Source organism: Tachysurus vachellii, chromosome 12, assembly GCF_030014155.1.
Source record: "Tachysurus vachellii isolate PV-2020 chromosome 12, HZAU_Pvac_v1, whole genome shotgun sequence".
NCBI classification, from domain to species: domain Eukaryota; kingdom Metazoa; phylum Chordata; class Actinopteri; order Siluriformes; family Bagridae; genus Tachysurus; species Tachysurus vachellii.
This window is the reverse complement of record NC_083471.1, coordinates 18,242,415-18,261,058: the sequence shown is the minus strand read 5'-3', so window position 1 is coordinate 18,261,058 and position 18,644 is coordinate 18,242,415. Positions and strand designations below refer to the sequence as shown.

General features: G+C 38.9%; 1 protein-coding gene across 2 annotated transcripts in view; it reads right to left on the bottom strand.

Moving 5' to 3' along the window:
- Window positions 1-9,076, bottom strand: part of edil3a (EGF-like repeats and discoidin I-like domains 3a) — a 174,682-nt gene extending 165,606 nt beyond the window's left edge. For both annotated transcript variants that reach the window (XM_060884204.1, XM_060884205.1), the window contains exon 1: window positions 8,559-9,076. In XM_060884204.1, the coding sequence (XP_060740187.1) occupies window positions 8,559-8,622 (64 nt within the window). In that variant the 5' untranslated portion in view covers window positions 8,623-9,076. The remainder of the gene's footprint in view (window positions 1-8,558) is intronic.
- Window positions 9,077-18,644: the final 9,568 nt, after the last annotated feature.

The window sequence follows — 18,644 nt, the reverse complement described above, 5'->3', positions numbered from 1 at the left end:
ATCCTGGTCATTCAGGAAAAAAAGTAAAAAGGAAAAAAAAAAAAACACCATAAACCGGACATATTCAAACAGACATAGTTTTGCTTTTATCCTAGAAGACATTTACTGACCTCGAGACACATTCACCTTCATGCTCACTGTCTGGAGTTGATATTGGGGTCAGCCCTGTCATTCTTAATCACAATGTCTCCCTCGATCTGCAGCACAGATATTTGTAGCCCCACCTTTTGAGAGCTCATGCTTTCTTTCCTTTATTATCTATGCATTAATAGCATCTATATATTTCTGCTAAAGATATCCTGTTCTGCATCAGAGCTGGCAATGCTATGCTGTCTGAACAGCCTCTGGCTCTACTTTAACCATACAATGCGTAACCAAATTAAGTGAAAAAGAACAAAAAGCACACACTAACACCATTAAGTTAAAGTCGAAAGCTTTTGTAAAAGATCATAAACCGTTGGTGTCATTGGTGTCATCCTTTTTGTGCCTAACATCCTGGTCAGTTGCGTAGACAAGCTTCACCAGAACCCCAGGTGATTCACTAGCACCTATTCTATCTAGTGCTCCTCTAGTAGTGTTGTGGAAGCCTTTTTTACAGGGCTCTCTGTAGATCGGGTATTAGTTTCTTTTTGTAGTGTACCGAGTGGCGAGGCCATTAGTGGAAACTGCAATTTCACCACGTCTATGACAAAGTTTGCCTGAACTGTTGTAGCACCATGGCTTCGGCTTAGGGAGATGGAAGCATGGATCCTTCACAAAGACCATGTGGGGTCACTTACAGTACTTACTCACCACAGCATGGATTCAAATCATCACAGAAGTCTGTGTTTAAGGCAATCAGTGGAAGATTATCTAGTAGCAGTTATTGCTGTACCACCACCCAATTTTAAATACGTAATTCCTAATGGTAAATATTGTAATGAAATTGGAAAATAAGATCTTCCTCTGCCATGGTCAGACTTTTTATTCATTAAGCAAAAGCTCCTTCTCTTCACCTAACTTTATGCACTGAATCTTTTCTAGGCACCGCTCAGTTATCTCAGTAATTTCTGCAGCTGATTCTGATTTAGCAAGTATGTAGGTTGTGCAGTCACACCTTCTACACACTGCAGAAAGTAGCTTCAAAATCGTTGCATCCAAGCTTTTGGAATCTGTGAGTCTGTAGACTCTTCGTCTTCGTCGTGTTTTACGTTGGCAGGTTTCTCCGTCACATTTGTTTGGTGCTACAACCCAAAAAGGACCTCTCCCTGAAGAAACTGCCACAACAAACCACTTTCTGCTATGAAACACTGGTAGAGATTCAACGAGGACAGGGTTGTTTAAGGTTATTATAATGTTTTTTTTTTATATATTCTGGATGGTCAGTCTACTGACCATCTTATAAAATACTTTCTTCTTCTTCTTTGTCATAACAAAGCCTGTTTATTGCTTTTAATTGTATTTTAATCTTGACATCCTTTGTATGAAAATACAATACACTGCTGGCACAATTTTGTGTATTTAGTTGATTCATGGGCTTGATTTGCATTTTGCTTTCAAATACTAGAAGGTAAATACAGCACCGTTCCACAGAGGTTCAGGTCTTGTCATGATGCGGGATAGAAACGGACCCAAACGCAGGATAGCAAAACAAACGGAGTTTAATAACAAAGGAAACACTAAACAACACACGGACTAAAGACAGGACAAGACAACAGTGGATTCCGCGCTGCACAAGGCAACGCGGCACAGTTAAACACACAGGGTAATCACAATAGGAAACAGGTGTGTAGACAGGGAGGAGCAGACGAAGGCAGGGCAGACACGTGACAAAGAACGTAAACAGATGCAAGTGGCCAAAGTCCAGGCTGAGTCCTGACAGGTCTATTCTATGCTTTGAGGTTTAGACATTTAATCCTGAGAAACTCAGTACAGTTTCTTTACTTCTTGCCAAAACCCAGTATTACTAAATGTTACTGGTGACAACTCCAGTTTCTCCAGTTTTCCAATTACTTTGACATATTTCTCCTGATCAGAACAACACACAAATATCAACACATTTTGTGTATTAAGGAAAAGATTACAGAAAAACAGAAGGAAGACATGAAGGAAATGGTTTTGGATGAAGTGACTATTGAAATAAAGAATAAAAAAGTGTGCAGGTGGGACAAGCAATAATGACCAGTGACTGGAACAATGGTTATAAGTGACTGAGTTACACTTGCATAAGCCAGTGCTCACAATGACCGCTCTCTCAACTCATGTACAAGTTTGAGAGCGATGTGAAGTCCAGGACAGCTGCTAATGTCCCATTAGTTTTGATGCTACTCTTTTTAAAATAAAGACCTTGCTAAATCTTATAAGAAAGTAGCTCAATCGGCAGTACTAGATAAACTGACTAACAACAATGACAAACTTAACCACACAATTTAAGACATAGTGATAGCCTCACTTATTTATGACAACACCATGATATGAGCATTGGGGGCTTTTGCCTTATAAACATAATCACAGACATTTATCAAAGCTGTAAATCTGGAGGACAGGTTTTGCCCCCAATTCCATAGGAGCACTTGTTACATCATGTGTGTACTGCTGCTGAGTGGCGTTATGCATAATGATTTAAACCAATAATCTCCGACGCATTCGATTGTAGAGTTAAGGTTAGATTTAGTGCAGCCACAGAGAACTACACAGTCGTTATACTGTACAATATTTCAGTCTCTATGACACTTTATCACATGAATTTGATCACTCACCAAACAATGTTAGCACTTTAAAGGTGAGAACAAGACAAAAGATAAGTCGCTGAAATCGAGATAGAGTGAGTGCTAAGTGGGTGAAGAGTGTCTAGTACACTAGACTTTGTGTAGTGTCTTGATTTCTCACATGTTGTTATACTGGCTCATTTGTTATACCATGTATTGTGGTACTAAGTGTTCGACAGCATAAACTGTATAAAAGGCAAAAACATTTTGTAGATGAGTTGTGTAGAGTAACTGCAAGAATGACAGCATGTTCAAAGTAGGGAAAGGATAAATTAGGTTTTGCAGGTGTTGTTCATTTTAGGATACTGTCATTTCACATCTATAAGTGACTCCCAGAAGAGTACAATCAAAAAACAATAACGAACTGCAGCTTCCACGAATATAATACCTGCTTGTCGGTTTTACTATTTTGCAAAGACAATTGGCATTTCTGAAGGGACTCGTGCTTAGTAAATTCAATAAAATGGTAGGTAAAATTTAGGTAGACACACCTGAAATTGCAAGACAGGATTTTCACACATGCCAACCTTTTGTAAATGAGGGCACACGTGACGTTTGTTATCATTCTGAATTGTCTTGTGCCAGCTAGGCAAAACATAGCAGTTAGTCACCAACATCTGTGGATGTGGTAGCCTACTGGTTAAGGTGTTGAATTACCAATCAGAAGGTTGTGAGTTCAAATCCCATGTCCACCAGACTGCCCCTGCTGGGCCGCAGGGCCACTGGGCAAGGCCCTTAGCTCTCAGTTGTATAAAATGTAAATCACTCTGGATAAGGGCGCATGCTGAAAATGTACAGAAATAAAAGGCTAAAGAGCTTGTCCATGAATGCTAGCTAGGTTTCTATTGATCTAACCATAGCAGCTAGCCAGAAAACTTTTAACCATAGCTTGCAAGTAAATTCATTCATTCATTCATTCATCTTCTACCGCTTATCCGAACTACCTCGGGTCACGGGGAGCCTGTGCCTATCTCAGGCGTCATTGGGCATCAAGGCAGGATACACCCTGGACGGAGTGCCAACCCATCACAGGGCACACACACACTCTCATTCACTCACGCAATCACACACTAGGGACAATTTTCCAGAGATGCCAATCAACCTACCATGCATGTCTTTGGACTGGGGGAGGAAACCGGAGTACCCGGAGGAAACCCCCGAGGCACGGGGAGAACATGCAAACTCCACACACACAAGGTGGAGGCGGGAATCGAACCCCGACCCTGGAGGTGTGAGGCGAACGTGCTGCTTGCAAGTAAATATTCTCTATAAATGTCTAGATAAATTTATGCATCCATTAATTTCATTTAGAATATTTCATAGAATTTTAATCAAATTTTTATACTCGTAATAAACCTCAACATGCAAATACTTTTATCTCGTTTATTTTATGAGCGCAATTACATACTGTATCATAAATTATTCTTTCAGTTGAATATACAGTACAGTGTTGTGCTTGAAATCTGCTTTGCTCCAACATCCTAAATAAGTCTTGCATTCAGTGTAGGAACTCTCTGAACTCTTAGAAAAACATTATGAAACACTGTTGGTTCAACATTACCAGGGCTACTGTTTACCCAGAGGAGTCTGTGAAAGAAGACATAGAGAAATATATAGTATAGACTATAATATATTTTTTGCAGTAAGTTATAATAATGGGACAAACTCTACATTCCTCCCAGCTAGATAGGTCGGTCTGGCCCTTGTTCCCTGCATACAATTAAGCCCAGTGTTATTAAAGAAACTGTGCAGTCTATCTCAGTGGCATTTTCAGATGCACCCATCAGCACACCCTGTCTACCAAAATGTATCCGAAAGTCTTCAATTCTAGCTCCATTGTATTCTCATAAAATTCAGACAAGCCCTGGTTTTGCACTTCAGAGAAAAGGAAGTACAATGACTAACATAGACTTTCCTGTCAAAACTCTTTAGTACTAATACAATTAACCAGTCTGGGGCCAGAGAGTGAATACACTCACACAATCACACATCAGGAAACATGACGAAAAAGGAATAATAAGACAAAGCCATTGGCACTCAATCAGAAGAGGAGGTCATTTTGTCAATTTAAATTGCTTTCTGTTTGTGGCATGTGGTTAAGGGCAATATTCAGAGATGGTGACTTAAGTCCAAAAGTTCTGTCAATATTTATGTGCATTCTGAGCTGAGTTATGCTAAGTCGATTTTCAGGGCTCACTGTTCGGATTATGCAAATGACCTGTGTGTATTTCACGCCTCTGATGATGCCAGATTTTTCTTGTTTAGAAGCATCTGAGACTCTTTTTTTTGCAAGCATCTAGACTTCCACCTTTGAGCGCTAGCATTTTGCCGTAGATAAATTGAGGCTAGAAAATGTGAACCCGGAGAAGGAGTTTTGTTTATATTTGCTGGCGGATCTAATACAGTGTACAACAAAAGCAACGGACAATTTAAAAATGAAAAATAAGCCAGAATAACAAGATGAATGGCAAGTGCCAATAATAAATCATTTTGGTCAAGATAAGAATCTCCTCTGTTTGTCCCCAGTGTGAAAAAGAACTTTAATCAATACTATTTATGACTGAATAGTAGATGTTTACATCTTTGTTATAGAATCCTTACGGTATTCTGTAGTTATTTAAGTGTATTTACAGTGCATTTCAGTGTGACATACGTATTGTGGTTACATCAAACTGTCAACCAGTGTCACTGCTCTTAACACTGTTCCTCTCTTAACATATTATGCAAGAAATTCTGCAGCCGGAATCAGCCGTAACTGAGACACCCCCTCCCACCCGTTGTTAAAAGCAAACTTTTTTCTCAACCGACTAAATAATCTGCAGACTTGTCAGAGGTCTGAATACAAATGTGTGCAATTTCAATTTTAAATCCTCACTCCGAGCATTTAACTCTACTCTGACTATAGCTCTAAATGACATAATGAGGTAGTTCTTTTCATGTAGCCTGTCATGTACTGTAGGGGTTACAATATATTATAGAGTTAATAATGTTAAATAAACATCATATTAAAAGAAATCTATCACATTGTAGCATTGAAACTGTCCACATGTCCTGTCTCTTTAGTTTAGAAGGGTGTATGTACTGAAGATTGTAATTACACACGGAAAAATGATTTTGGATGACTTTAATCTTATTGAGTGTTTAATATGAGCTACTAAATTCTGTGGAACACTGGGGAAAGTGCGATCCAGCGTCCTTCAACCTTAACAATTTTTAAATGTTTTGTTTTGTTTTGAATAGTAGACTGCTTACCATTCACCAATAGACTTTTTTTTTTCCTGAACAAAAGCGTCTCTTGTCATCACGCATTGTTATTTCATGGTCTGCTTCAAGCATCTGGTGAGCCAACACAATGCAATTGAATCTGCAGCACAGACGGCAAGCTGAGTTCTTGATATATTGCATAATGGCATGTTCTAAAGCAACCTATGCTGTAAGAGCCATCCTAAAAGTGATAGGCAGGAATCTGTTTGTTCAAACCAACAGATGAACAGTTGCAGTGTTGTGAGAGTCAATAACAGGACTAGAGGCGCTGAACTTGTTCAAGCAGAGGGCAGAAGAGGAAAGATCATTGCTTCAATCAGCTTTACTGTTCACGTTCAGCCCAAAAGATCACATGACACATCAGGCATGGTTGTGATAGTCTGTTAAAGTCCCTTTTTGCAGCTGATTAAGCATCAAACTTCCTTACACACCCGAATGGGAGAGAACGCGAGAGCAGCTGCGTCTTCCTATTCAAATACGCTTTCATTAGCTGTGATCCAAAAGAATCAGCCAAATTTACATTGTTTGTGTTGAATTACACGGACGACAAAATACTAGTAATCTTGAAATGAATTCATAAAAAATGTTATCTTTCCACTAAGCTGCTTTATCACTAAATAGAAAGTTCCTGCTGAAAGGAGATTTTTGGTAAAGAAAAGAAAGGATACAGAGTAGAACACACTGAAACAGATTAATACAGATAAACTATTGAATGAATACATTTTCTCAGTGATTGTGAAAATATAGAAAAATAAATGAAGTAAGTCTTTAAATGAAGCTCTTGGTTATTTTATATAAAAAAAAGTTGTACCATGTTCATGCTAAACTGCTCCTGGTTACATGTGGCTGTTGCAGCTACAGTAATTAGCCTTAAGATCATTTTTGGAGTACAGACTGGTTTGTTATCGTTCCACTTCACACATCCACTCATTGACACCAGAGCAATTCATCTGACTTTTGAATGTCTTCTAATATCCTGCAGTTAATTGAAGAACATTCACTGTCAGTTTCACTTCTGCCCCCAGACCTCAGAAAGCAAAGCAGCTCAAGCTAACATGTGCCCAAAATTCATTAAGCTTAGAGAGAGTGAGCTCAGAGTGGCAGAGACATGAGAAGCCAAGTTCTATAGTTATTATAACTCCCAACACTGGCAGCCTGGGGATAGTGCGCACATTTTCTGAATAAGTGATGTGTCAATCATGCAATGCTGGGAAATAAAAAAAAAGTATATATATATATTCGGCGAAACCGTTTTTCCCTTGTTTTATATATATATATAAAACAAGGGAAAAACGGTTTCGGCGAATACTCAATTGCTGCCCGTGTTTCTGCAAGAGAAAGACTTCAGAGAAAAACAGCAGCTGCAGATTTACAGGTGGGAAAAAATCATCTGGGACATGAACAGAAATAACAAAGTAGTTGATCAGCAGGCTCAGAAACTTTCAACAGCACTTTTGCTTGTGTTCCCATCTGTTCAGATGCAAAAATTGAAAAAATGTGCTGAATAGCACTCACTATTGATTGATTCATTGATTCATCGGATTCATGCATAATTTAACATTAGTCTAATGATTTCTAATGCACTGGTGTTGAAAGGGCTTGAAAAATTCATGATAACCTACAAGCTTTGCACTGGTATCTGGTGACAACTTTACTTTGGAAAGGAGAATGGCATCATCTGGCATAGCACTGCATCTGCAGAACCAGTGTTAAAGTATTTGGAATTTAAAAAAAATTTGCAAGAACATGTAGAGGTGTGTTGGTATAGTCTAGCCTATTATAAGCCAAAAAGCTGACGTCAGATTTAGAGACATAAATAAATAAATAAATAAATAAATAAATAAATAAATAAATCTCAGTGGTGTCAACGTAGTGCAAGGAAGGACGTAATGCGAAATGCTTGCAAGCCTGAATGTGGAAGGTTCAGCTGTAGGTTATAGTGGAAGTCAGGATGCAACTCCACTGAGAGACACGCGCGCGCGCACACACCGCCCCGGTGTCAAAACACGACCGTCCCACATCATCCTCTCCAAACGCACAGCGGAAATCAAGTGCATACGCAGTGTCTAATCCAGCTGCTTCATTTATTCCCTGCAAACTAACGGAGGAATTTGGAGAGGAAAACAGCACGCTGTGTCTCTGTGTCTTTATCAAAACGGAGCATCATCCGTATCCCTGAAAATGCAAAACCTTACAGAGGACCTTACATTGGAGCAATGATGAGATCGTGTCCAAAAAACACAAAACACACCTCAAAGCTTTTTATTGCGTGGTGGCCGGTCGAAATAGCAAGGAAGCTTGATACGGCATAGCGCGCGTGGGAATGTTTGGCTGAATTAGTGAGTGTGTGTGTGTGTGTGTGTGTGTGTGTGTGTGTGTGTGTGTGTGTGTGTGTGTGTGTGTGTGTGTGTGTGTGTGTATGTGTGTGTGTGTGTGTGTGTGTGTGTGTGTGTGTGTGTGTGTGTGTGTGAGTGAGTGACATTAACATGCTCGTCGCCTTCGGTTAACGGACAGCGCGAGGAAGAACAGTGCGTCTTTGCGCCTTACCTTTCGCCAGATGCGGGACAGCGAGACTCGCACAGAGGACGAAGAAGATAAGAATCGCTCCCATTGTAACAGAGACAAAAAAGCAAGAAAGAAAGAAATAACGTCCCACAGGGTCACGAGCCTGAGACAGACGGAGACGGTAGAACTTGAGTTCTGATGCAAAGTGTGTATCACCTCAGGCAGGTGTCCGTTAAAGCGCTCTCTCTCTCACACACACACACTCTCTCTCTCTCTCTCTCTCTCTCTCGCTCTCACACACACACACTATGTCTCTCTGTACGGGTCTCTCTCTCTCTCTCTCTCTCCTGAAAAAAAAAAAAGATGGAAAGATTCGAAGATGAGATTTTTGTTGTTGTTTTTAAATAATAAGAAACAACAAACGATCCCAGGCTGTATCAGGCTTTGCAGAACGGAGACTTAGGGCGCGCGCGAGACTACAGAGGCGGACGGTTTAAACTGAGATCCAGCGCGAGAGCGTACGAGAAGAAGCACCGGAGCGCTCGAGCAGCGGCGCTGTGTGTCTGATACAAAAACACAACAAAAAAAAACTAGGCGGCGCTCTTTCTCGCTCCACCTCCGCGCACGTGCAGCTGCGTGTTGGGACCGTTAAAGAAGGGCGTCGGTTTCCGCGTGCTCAGGAGGTGAGTCGTTTACCGCGCGATGCAAAGCGACTCAGTTATTTAATGCATTGAGCGATGGTCAGTGTTCAGTGATACGGCTAAACTTCTTTAATAAGGTAATTTTGGATATAGTTTGTAAAGGATAAAGCTGAAAGCATAAAGCATGTGACCCAAATCAAAATTCAGTGGTACTCATACACTCCATTGCATATACACTCCATTGCATATACACTCTATTGCATATACACTCTATTGCATATACACTCTATTGCATATACACTCTATTTCTTATACACTCCATTGCTCATACACTCTATTTCTCATACACTCCATTGCTCATACACTCTATTGCTCATACACTCTATTGCATATACACTCCATTGCTCATACACTCCTCCTTACTTGGTCACTTGATAATATGGTGACAAATACATAGTTTGGCGTCTATAAAGACAATCAGAGATAAGATGAGATATGTTGAGATATGGCCTCACGTCCTGTTTTCCACCTTCCTCATTCAGCATGTCAGCATGCTTTTTATTGTCAAAACATGTTTGATAACTTTTGTCAGGCACCGTCAGGATACAGTACAATCCGATACCATCGACTTAAAAAAAAAAAACTGACTGGAAAAAAATGCTTACAAAGTTTGTAGCTTCTCAGCATGTCAGTATGGTATCATATGGGTCAGTATGCACTGTGATGGTATAGGCTGGGCTTTTATTCAAACATTTTACACTTTTAATTGATTTTGCAAACAGTTGGTAAACTAAAATGCAAATGAATCTCTTTCCGTTAACAACAGCCATGTAAGAACCTGAAAGGGGATTTCAAACCGATTAGGGAGAAAATACTACAATAAGTTATTTTCACCTGTGTAAGAAAATAAAAGGTCACCAAAGCAGCAGTATAACTGATAGATTTGACATTTGATGTTCATTCATTCATCTTCTGTAACTGTGTTTTTTTTTCTTGATTAGGTTTGAGGTGACATTTTATGTTATTTTTCTTAATAGAAGGTTTCAACAAAAACCTGTTTGCTCCAATGTTCAAACAGCACAAGAGTTTCCTTTGTGGCAGCATCCTTTATATCATATGTTTCAAGACAACCGCCATTGTCCCGGTCCCAAAGAAGTCTACAGAGTCCTGCCTCAAGGACTATCGTCCGGTCGCACTCACACCCACCGTTATGAAGTGCTTCGAGAAGCTCGTCATGAGGCACATCAAGACCCAGTTACCACCCTCATTGGACCCCCTACAGTTCGTGTATCGTCCAAACTGCTCCACGGACGATGCCATGGCCACGGCTCCTCATTTAGCCCTCACCCACCTGGGCAATAAAGACACGTACGTACAAATGCTGTTCATAGACTTTTGTGTATTGTCTTGTATTTTTTGTTTGCACTGTCTTTTGTCCTGCACTGTCTTTCTGTCTTTTTGTCTTGTCCTGCTCTTTTTGCACGAAGTTGCACAGATGCACTTTATGTATTTAGGACTAACTTAATAAGTCCTTATACAGTAGCTCTGTCTTTGTTCTATGTAGCACCATGGTCCTGGAGAAACGTTGTCTCATTTCACTGTGTACTGCAACAGCTATATATGGTTGAAATGACAATGAACGCTTCTTGACCTGACTTCATTTTAGTGACAGATCAACTTTTCTACCTTTGCCAAGCACCAAACTTTTTTTGGTGATAATTGTCATTTTTTTTTGTTGTTGTTTTTTTTTTTGATTACTTAATAAGCCTTTCTTATTCATATATTCACATATAATAGCTGGGTGGAAAATTCTACTGGCTCACTTTTGGATCTTTGCCATCATCTCTGTGATTAATGAATTGTTCTCAACATTTTTTTTTGCTTTTGTGCAATTCAGTCTCAACATAATCAGATTCATGTTTGATGATGATTGAACAAAATTTGTACATGGAAAAACAAAAAAAAGATTAAATCACGAATGGTGTCATCCAAACAGTGCTCCCCAGGTGTATGCATAATAGTTTTATGGCAAGAACATGTCCTAAAAGGTTCAACCATAATGGCTGAATTTGCATTTTTTGCTCCCCATTTAACATCATGACCAGCTATCACTTGAATACAACATTAACATCTGAACCTATAAAGTAGGTACTTTAAAATAGGAATTGTAATTGGAGAAGAGGCACATAAGTTGAAAAATAAGAAAATTTATAAGTTGTCGTTATACGCAGATGATGTCCTACTCTGTCCATATGGGTATTAGCATGGATATTAAGTGAATATGTGGTAAAACTAAGGTTGTACTGTATACAGTATGTTAATGGTCAAAGTTCAAATTAAAAGTAGGTTTAAATGACCCCTTAGTTCCTCCGTAGCTCTTGGTTGCACAATTCTACTCAATTACAAGCTGTTGAAGAATGGACATTATTTACATTTACACTATTTACTGTCCAATATCACGCAAATAAAGATGGGCCTGGTTCCTCTCAAGGTTTCTTCCTCATATCATTTCAGAGAGTTTGTCCTTATCATCGTCACCTCCAGCTTACTCATTAGGGAAAACCGTTAGATATAGTAACTTAAATTTAAAATTAAAACTTGTGTACAGTATATAATTTGCTTTGAGGTGATGTGAATGGTTAAACATGCTATACAAATAAATAGAATTAAATTGAATTCATTTTTTGTTTGGGATTATTTGTTTATGAAAATAAATATATAAATAAGAATTGCACAGGTTTATATTTATTGTTTTTTTATGTACAGTGACTCATAGGGTTGTAGGCCTACCTCCCTTTTTTTTATTTTTAGTTTAGGTGGTCACCCTGCTGTTGTCTTTATATCCTCCTCAAGGCTGGTTTATACTTCAGCATCCAAGCATGTCTGCTTATCTGCAATGGGCCACAGAGCAAGGGGTTTTTTGGGCATGTGTGACAGACTAAGATGCACACATCTAAAATTGCATTTGGCTGAGGAAGAAGGTATGGACCTTTGATTTCAAAGACAAATATCTGTCACTTTATATCTTTTTTTTTTTCTTTGATTTCTCCATGAATTTTTCCCCTGCCACAATTTTCTAGTGTGAGATCAGTCCCACCATCCAGTTATGTCTCCCCATCACATGACACCTACCAACCAGGAAGGGCCAAAGGCTATCATATTCTTCCTCCATGTGAAGCATGGCATGTGAAGCCACCTTTCTGCTCAAAGCCCCGCTCATACATTATCAAGGGGCAACATAACACACAGAGAACAGTATTATCTACATACTCCTGCATACATGAGCTCACATGATTGGTTTGCCCATGATTGGATAGTGTCACTGAGATTGATAAAGACTATGCCATCTTTGATAATCCCACTCTTGGACTCAGCCACAGATGCCTATCTCATCGTTGGGATTCGGATTTCATAAAAATATAAAATGAATTTGAAAATGAGCACCTTTCAGATATTACCGTGAAAAGAAGAGAATAAGCAAAGTACTGATAGACACTATGAATCATTACTTCCCTCAAATGAACTCAAAGACACGTGTGTGTGTGGATATCACACACTTTTAAAGCACTTATGAGCTCACTGGATGTCTCTTTTGTTTCTTTTCAAGAAGTATTTTGTTTATTTATTAGATTTAGCCAACTTGTCACTTACAAATTCCAGTACAAATTACAAATAACACGCTGCTTCTCCTGATTCAACACAGCAGTAATGTGCATTAAAGACTTTTCTCTTCAACTACAGACCGCCTCCTATTTAAGTGCACAGCATCCACAAAGAGCTGAGATATATTATATATATTATAACCCTTCACGCTTATGCAGCAAAATAGCATCTGCACTTAAGGATGATGATATTCTCTTTTAACAGACAACATCCACACTTGTCCTTGACTTTGTTGCCTTTGACCCAATAGCATTGGGTCAAAGTGATTTCACACAGTGATTTCCTAAGACTAAGCATGCACATGTTCTCAGGTTTTCTCACATCATCACAACAACATGGATGCAGAAGTATAAAGCAGGCACTAAGCATCACTAGAGAAGGACATGGAATTACTCCTGCATATGTGATGGAGCTTGGTGTGAGTAATTTGCTCCCTTTGCTAGCTGTTAAATATGGACTTCTATTAATCCTTTAAACCCCTCGGCCCTGTCAGTGGTTTCAGATTTATATTCTTCACACTTGTAGTACACTTTGATCGCAGACTGCTGAAACTGAAAAGTTATTAAGGAACGCCAAAAGCTAATGAAACTGCCCAGTCTTCCTCTCTCTCTCTCTCTCGCTCTCTCTCTCTCTCTCAATAGTTTTTGTTTTCTGGCTGTTCAGTGAACTTCATTTTTCCATACAGTGTAACAAAGCACGGACGTCTATTTGAGATCACTCAACACTTCGATGTAGTTTGAGGCAAGCATGTAATGATTTCATCTTGCATTTTGCATGATGCCAATTCAGAGTCGGCATCAGAACAAATCGAATGGGAGGCAATAGGCTTCCCCAAGGGAGGAGCAATGACTGTTGGTTAACAAATAAATCAGGGAAGGAAAATTGCATTGAGTAATGAACTGTCTGAACACTTATTATGCACTTTAACGCATCTCATTGTGTCCAGATATGTATTTGTGAGCTCATTCTGTCCCTGTCACAGTGCATTAATGTAGCACAATCATACGGAACTGCCTCAATCACGATCACCATCAATATCGACACCAAAAAAAACTTACATTTATCTCATTTATGCAACTGCACAATAGAGGTTTAAGGGCCATGCTCAAGGTCCAGTGCTGGGATTTCAACTCACGGCTTTCTGCTAAGTAGAACAACATTTTAACCACTGAGCTACCAGTCCAGAATACTGTCTAGGTTATAGACGTGGTGATGTTGTCAGCAGACATATTTAATCCTTCACAACATTGTGATGTATCGATGTGTCTTGAATTGCTGGCTGGTACTAAAACCTTCTTCCAATCAAAGGTTCTTCTAATGAAATCTGTTGGAGCTTTAAGCTTTTTTTTTTTTTTTCAGCAAAAAGATCCAGAAGTCAGCTGTGGCTCTTCCATCTCCGAAGGATTCAAAAAGGTTGTCTGTGCCGGATTAAATAATAAACACACACACACACACAATCACAAAATCCTCTTCAGAGATCCTGACAACGTGTTGCAGACAAGTTTGAAACATGAATCTGTAAAGATTGCTATCAGTTAGGACTGCATGACAATCACCAGTCTATGCTTAGAACACTCTGACCCACAATGGACCCATGAAAAATAAATGGATGTATTACATATATAAATAATGCTATTTACAACAATTATTTACACATGTGAAGATATAAAATATCTTAAAAAAAAAAAAAAAATTACATGGCTGATTCTAGAAGGACCTGAAAGCATTCATGTTTTGTGTATGCTTTATAATGCTGCTGAATTATTGACTCTGATTGATCAGAGGAGTTTCATTTCCTGTAACAGCATGGATCAGGCAGTAGTGCAGGCTGTAGTTCAACTCACAGGTTTATATTAATGCACCTAACACGTTATTGTTTCTATAGTAACCGTTAATTCACACAGAGTCGTTTGGTCGATGTGGAACTGAATTAAAGCCTTTCCCAATCAGATTGACTCATGTGATTTAACAAACAAAAACATGCAGCATATTTGTTGATATGAAAGTTTTCAGTGAGATCACATTTGATTGTCATATTTAAAATGTAGGAAAGGAGTCTCCAGTGTCAGCACTTTCTGACACTCAGTAAGATATTTTCTTCTGTGAGAGAGTCTTCAGCACAGAGGACTTTACCTAAGGAGCTTTGCAATCGCTCAGTAACATGACAAGCTGCGTATTCTTTTTTTGAAGGAAAAAAAAGAGAGGCTTGTGACAAAATGACTTTTTATGGCTGCTATAAAATATGAGTGAGCACAGGAACGTTTCGTAGTCGTTAGATGTGGCTAGAAATGGATAACGAACACAGTGTACGTTAATAAAATAAAAATTGTAATCATTGCATATTCTGTCTAGCAGGGATAATGCATGTAATGCAGGAAATCATTTTTATTACATTCATTTTGTTTTATAGTTGCATGTGTCACATTTAAACAATTTTTAAATTGCTTGAATTTTTGAGAAACTTTTTTGACTCAATGTTACGTAATTTCTTTGTATTAAGTTACATGTAATGGGTTCATTAAAATAAAGTTAAATTATAATATGTAATATAACAGGGGGGCACGGTGACTTAGTGATTAGCACGTTCGCCTCACACCTCCAGGGCTGGGTGTTCGATTCCCGCCTCCGCCTTGTGTGTGTGGAGTTTGCATGTTCTCCCCGTGCCTCGGGGGTTTCCTCCGGGTACTCCGGTTTCCTCCCCCAGTCCAAAGACATGCATGGCAGGTTGATTGGCATCTCTGCAAAATTGTCCGTAGAGTGTGAGTGCGTGAGTGAATGAGAGTGTGTGTGTGCTCTGCGATGGGTTGGCACTCCATCCAGGGTGTATCCTGCCTTGATGCCCGATGACGCCTGAGGCACAGGCTCCCCGTGACCCGAGGTAGTTCGGATAAGCGGTAGAAAATGAGTGAGAGTGTAATATAACATTGTGGTACATACACTGTATTTACAAACTTGACAGTTTATAAATAAGCTAAAAATCTAATGTGTTAAATGATCATATGGAGAATTGATTTATTTAATATGACCTATTTTATTTCACTTGTTTGGAACAGAACAATAACGCAAATAAATCTAAATCTGTGTTTGATGACATGTTCTTAAGCTCAGATTCAATCACTGCGGTAATTACATAAAAAACAATAAAAATGATCAATGTCATTTGGTGTTATTGCATAAGATTGAGGAGTGGAAGGATGGAACAATCCATGGTGCTTTGGCAGAAATTGTCTTAGATAAAAGTTCTTAAAAAGCTTTTGTTATTGGAATGCATAACATACACAAGTTCTTTATTCTTTCTGACCGCATAATTATAAAGTATGTCTGTTAGTTCCTTTACTGGACCCCTGACCTCCCCATTAGCCCTAGTTTACATACTGCAGAACAGTTAGCTAACAAACACCCCGCCTTCTCACTGAGCCATTCAGTGTTGACTTTGATTTATTAGCATGAGTATTGGGATCTCCTGCTGTTTAAACAAAGGCAGAAGCTCAGAACCCAGCATCTCTCATTTTCTGATTTAAACAAGCCAACCTGCTTGGCTGAGTTTGTGCCCCCAAGACTGCGGCTTAAAAAAGCACCTGCACTATTTACACGTCTTTTCTTTATTACTTTTTGATTATCCAAAAGCAGTATTTTTTCTCCCTGCCTTCATACGTGGTTATAGTGCTACATGTAGTGCTACGTTACTGCAGTAAAAAATGTTAACAACGTAAAGGTCATAAAACTGTCCATGAATGTGTGTCAGAGAGAGAGAGATTAAGCAAGTGAAGTGTAGACATAGTGTGCGAAAATTCTGGAAAGATTCGAATTAGACGTTTTGTTTCAGAGCGAAATAGAGAGGCATCGCAGGACAATTTGCGGATTATTTACTAATGTGTTGTTTTTATTTCTAAAAAAGTGAACATTTTAGAGAATCTGAGATACTGGAGACCACTAAACAGAGTCTGAAATGCTTTATACAGCATAGAGATTATTATTATATATTTATTTATTTTTTTACAGAAGCTTCAAAGCTGTTTTTGAGCTTAAGCAGTCCATAAACACAATCCACATCAGGAGTGGAAGCTATCGGCTTGTCATATACATTGTGTTTATATTATAACAATGTCAGGGAAAGAGTTATATGGTTGTTGTTGTTATAGGTCTAAGTGTAAAATTGTAACACCTAAACTACCGCACTAATAAAAACCAAAGACAGAAATAGGCACAGGTGAAGATTAAATACACTATTAAATGTAAGGGATTGTTAGAGGCGTCGGATGTAACTGCAGACTTTTATTGTGTAGTGTGCTAAAGAACAGAAACAGGGAGTACAAAACAGCAAAACATACAGACTATGAAGAAGGCCATGTGAATAACAACACCAACAGAAGCATGACATAGAGGGGCACACACACACACACTCTCATTCACTCACACAATCACACACTACGGACAATTTTCCAGAGATGCCAATCAACCTACCATGCATGTCTTTGGACCGGGGGAGGAAACCGGAGTACCTGGAGGAAACCCCTGAGGCACGGGGAGAACATGCAAACTCCACACACACAAGGCGGAGGCAGGAATCGAACCTCCAACCCTGGAGGTGTGAGGCGAACATGCTAACCACTAAGCCACCGTGCCCCCGGCACAGAAACCAGAATTGAAATATTGGTGAAGAGACTAATGGGTAATGAAACCAAGAGCTAATTCAGCATAACAATGACGAACTTTATTACTTAAATATCTGACACCAAACTACTCCAGTACAGTGGTACCCCGCTTATCGACCTTAATCCGTTCCTTAAAACCGGGTCGAAACGCGAAAAGGTCGAAGAGCGAATGTAATTATCCCATAAGAAATAATGGATACCCAATTAATCCGTTCCCGACCTCCACCGATACCCAATAATTAACAATTTTTGCCCCGTTTTAGCAGAATTAATACTAAATAATACATAAAATAATACAGGTACATAAATAATATTGTACACTTTAAACAAAGTATTGTATATACAATATATAAATAATACATAAAATAATACAGGTACATAAATAATATTGTACACTTTAAACAAAGTATTGTATATACAATATACACGCACTAAATTGTTATATTGACCGCTAAATAACACTAATATTGTTCACAAACCAAAGTTTAATTTACGATAGATGCTCTATCCATGAAAGCTGAGGCGAGACTGGGAAGGTCCTTCCCCTCACGCCATGTGGGTCGAGGTCGATAAGCGGGGATTTGGTTGTTCAGCGGGCGCAAATTTCAGTCGAAAAACTGTTCGCTAAGCGAAAAGGTCGATGTCCGAGCCGGTCGATAAGCGGGGTACCACTGTAATAGTTAACTTCATTATCCACGTCCAATATATGAGGATTACTTAACCCTTGTTTTATGTTCAGTCTTTCAGGCCAGATTGACCCAGGACATTATTGGGGGTTTAAAAGCACTACAGAAAAAAAAAATTATATGGAAGTTCTTTATACAAATTGTCTTCATTTCGATCCCAAACAATATAGATAACATTTGCTATTAATGTTTGCTGCCAGGAAACTGATGCTTCCACAGGAAAAAAAAAATCAGACCCAAATGCAGGGATAGCAGTTGAACCAGGGTTTTATTAAAATAAATAAGGCCGACCAAACACAGGAAAAACTAAGCAAAAATACATAAAAACTGCATACTAGAGAATCGAATCCAAGAACATAAGAAAATAGTCCAAACCATCCATGACGGTTTACAATTTCTAGGTATACAATTTTATTCAAAAAAAAAAAACAAATACTATAATAAAGACCTTGGTGGCAAAAATGAAAAAATGGCTTCAAGTAA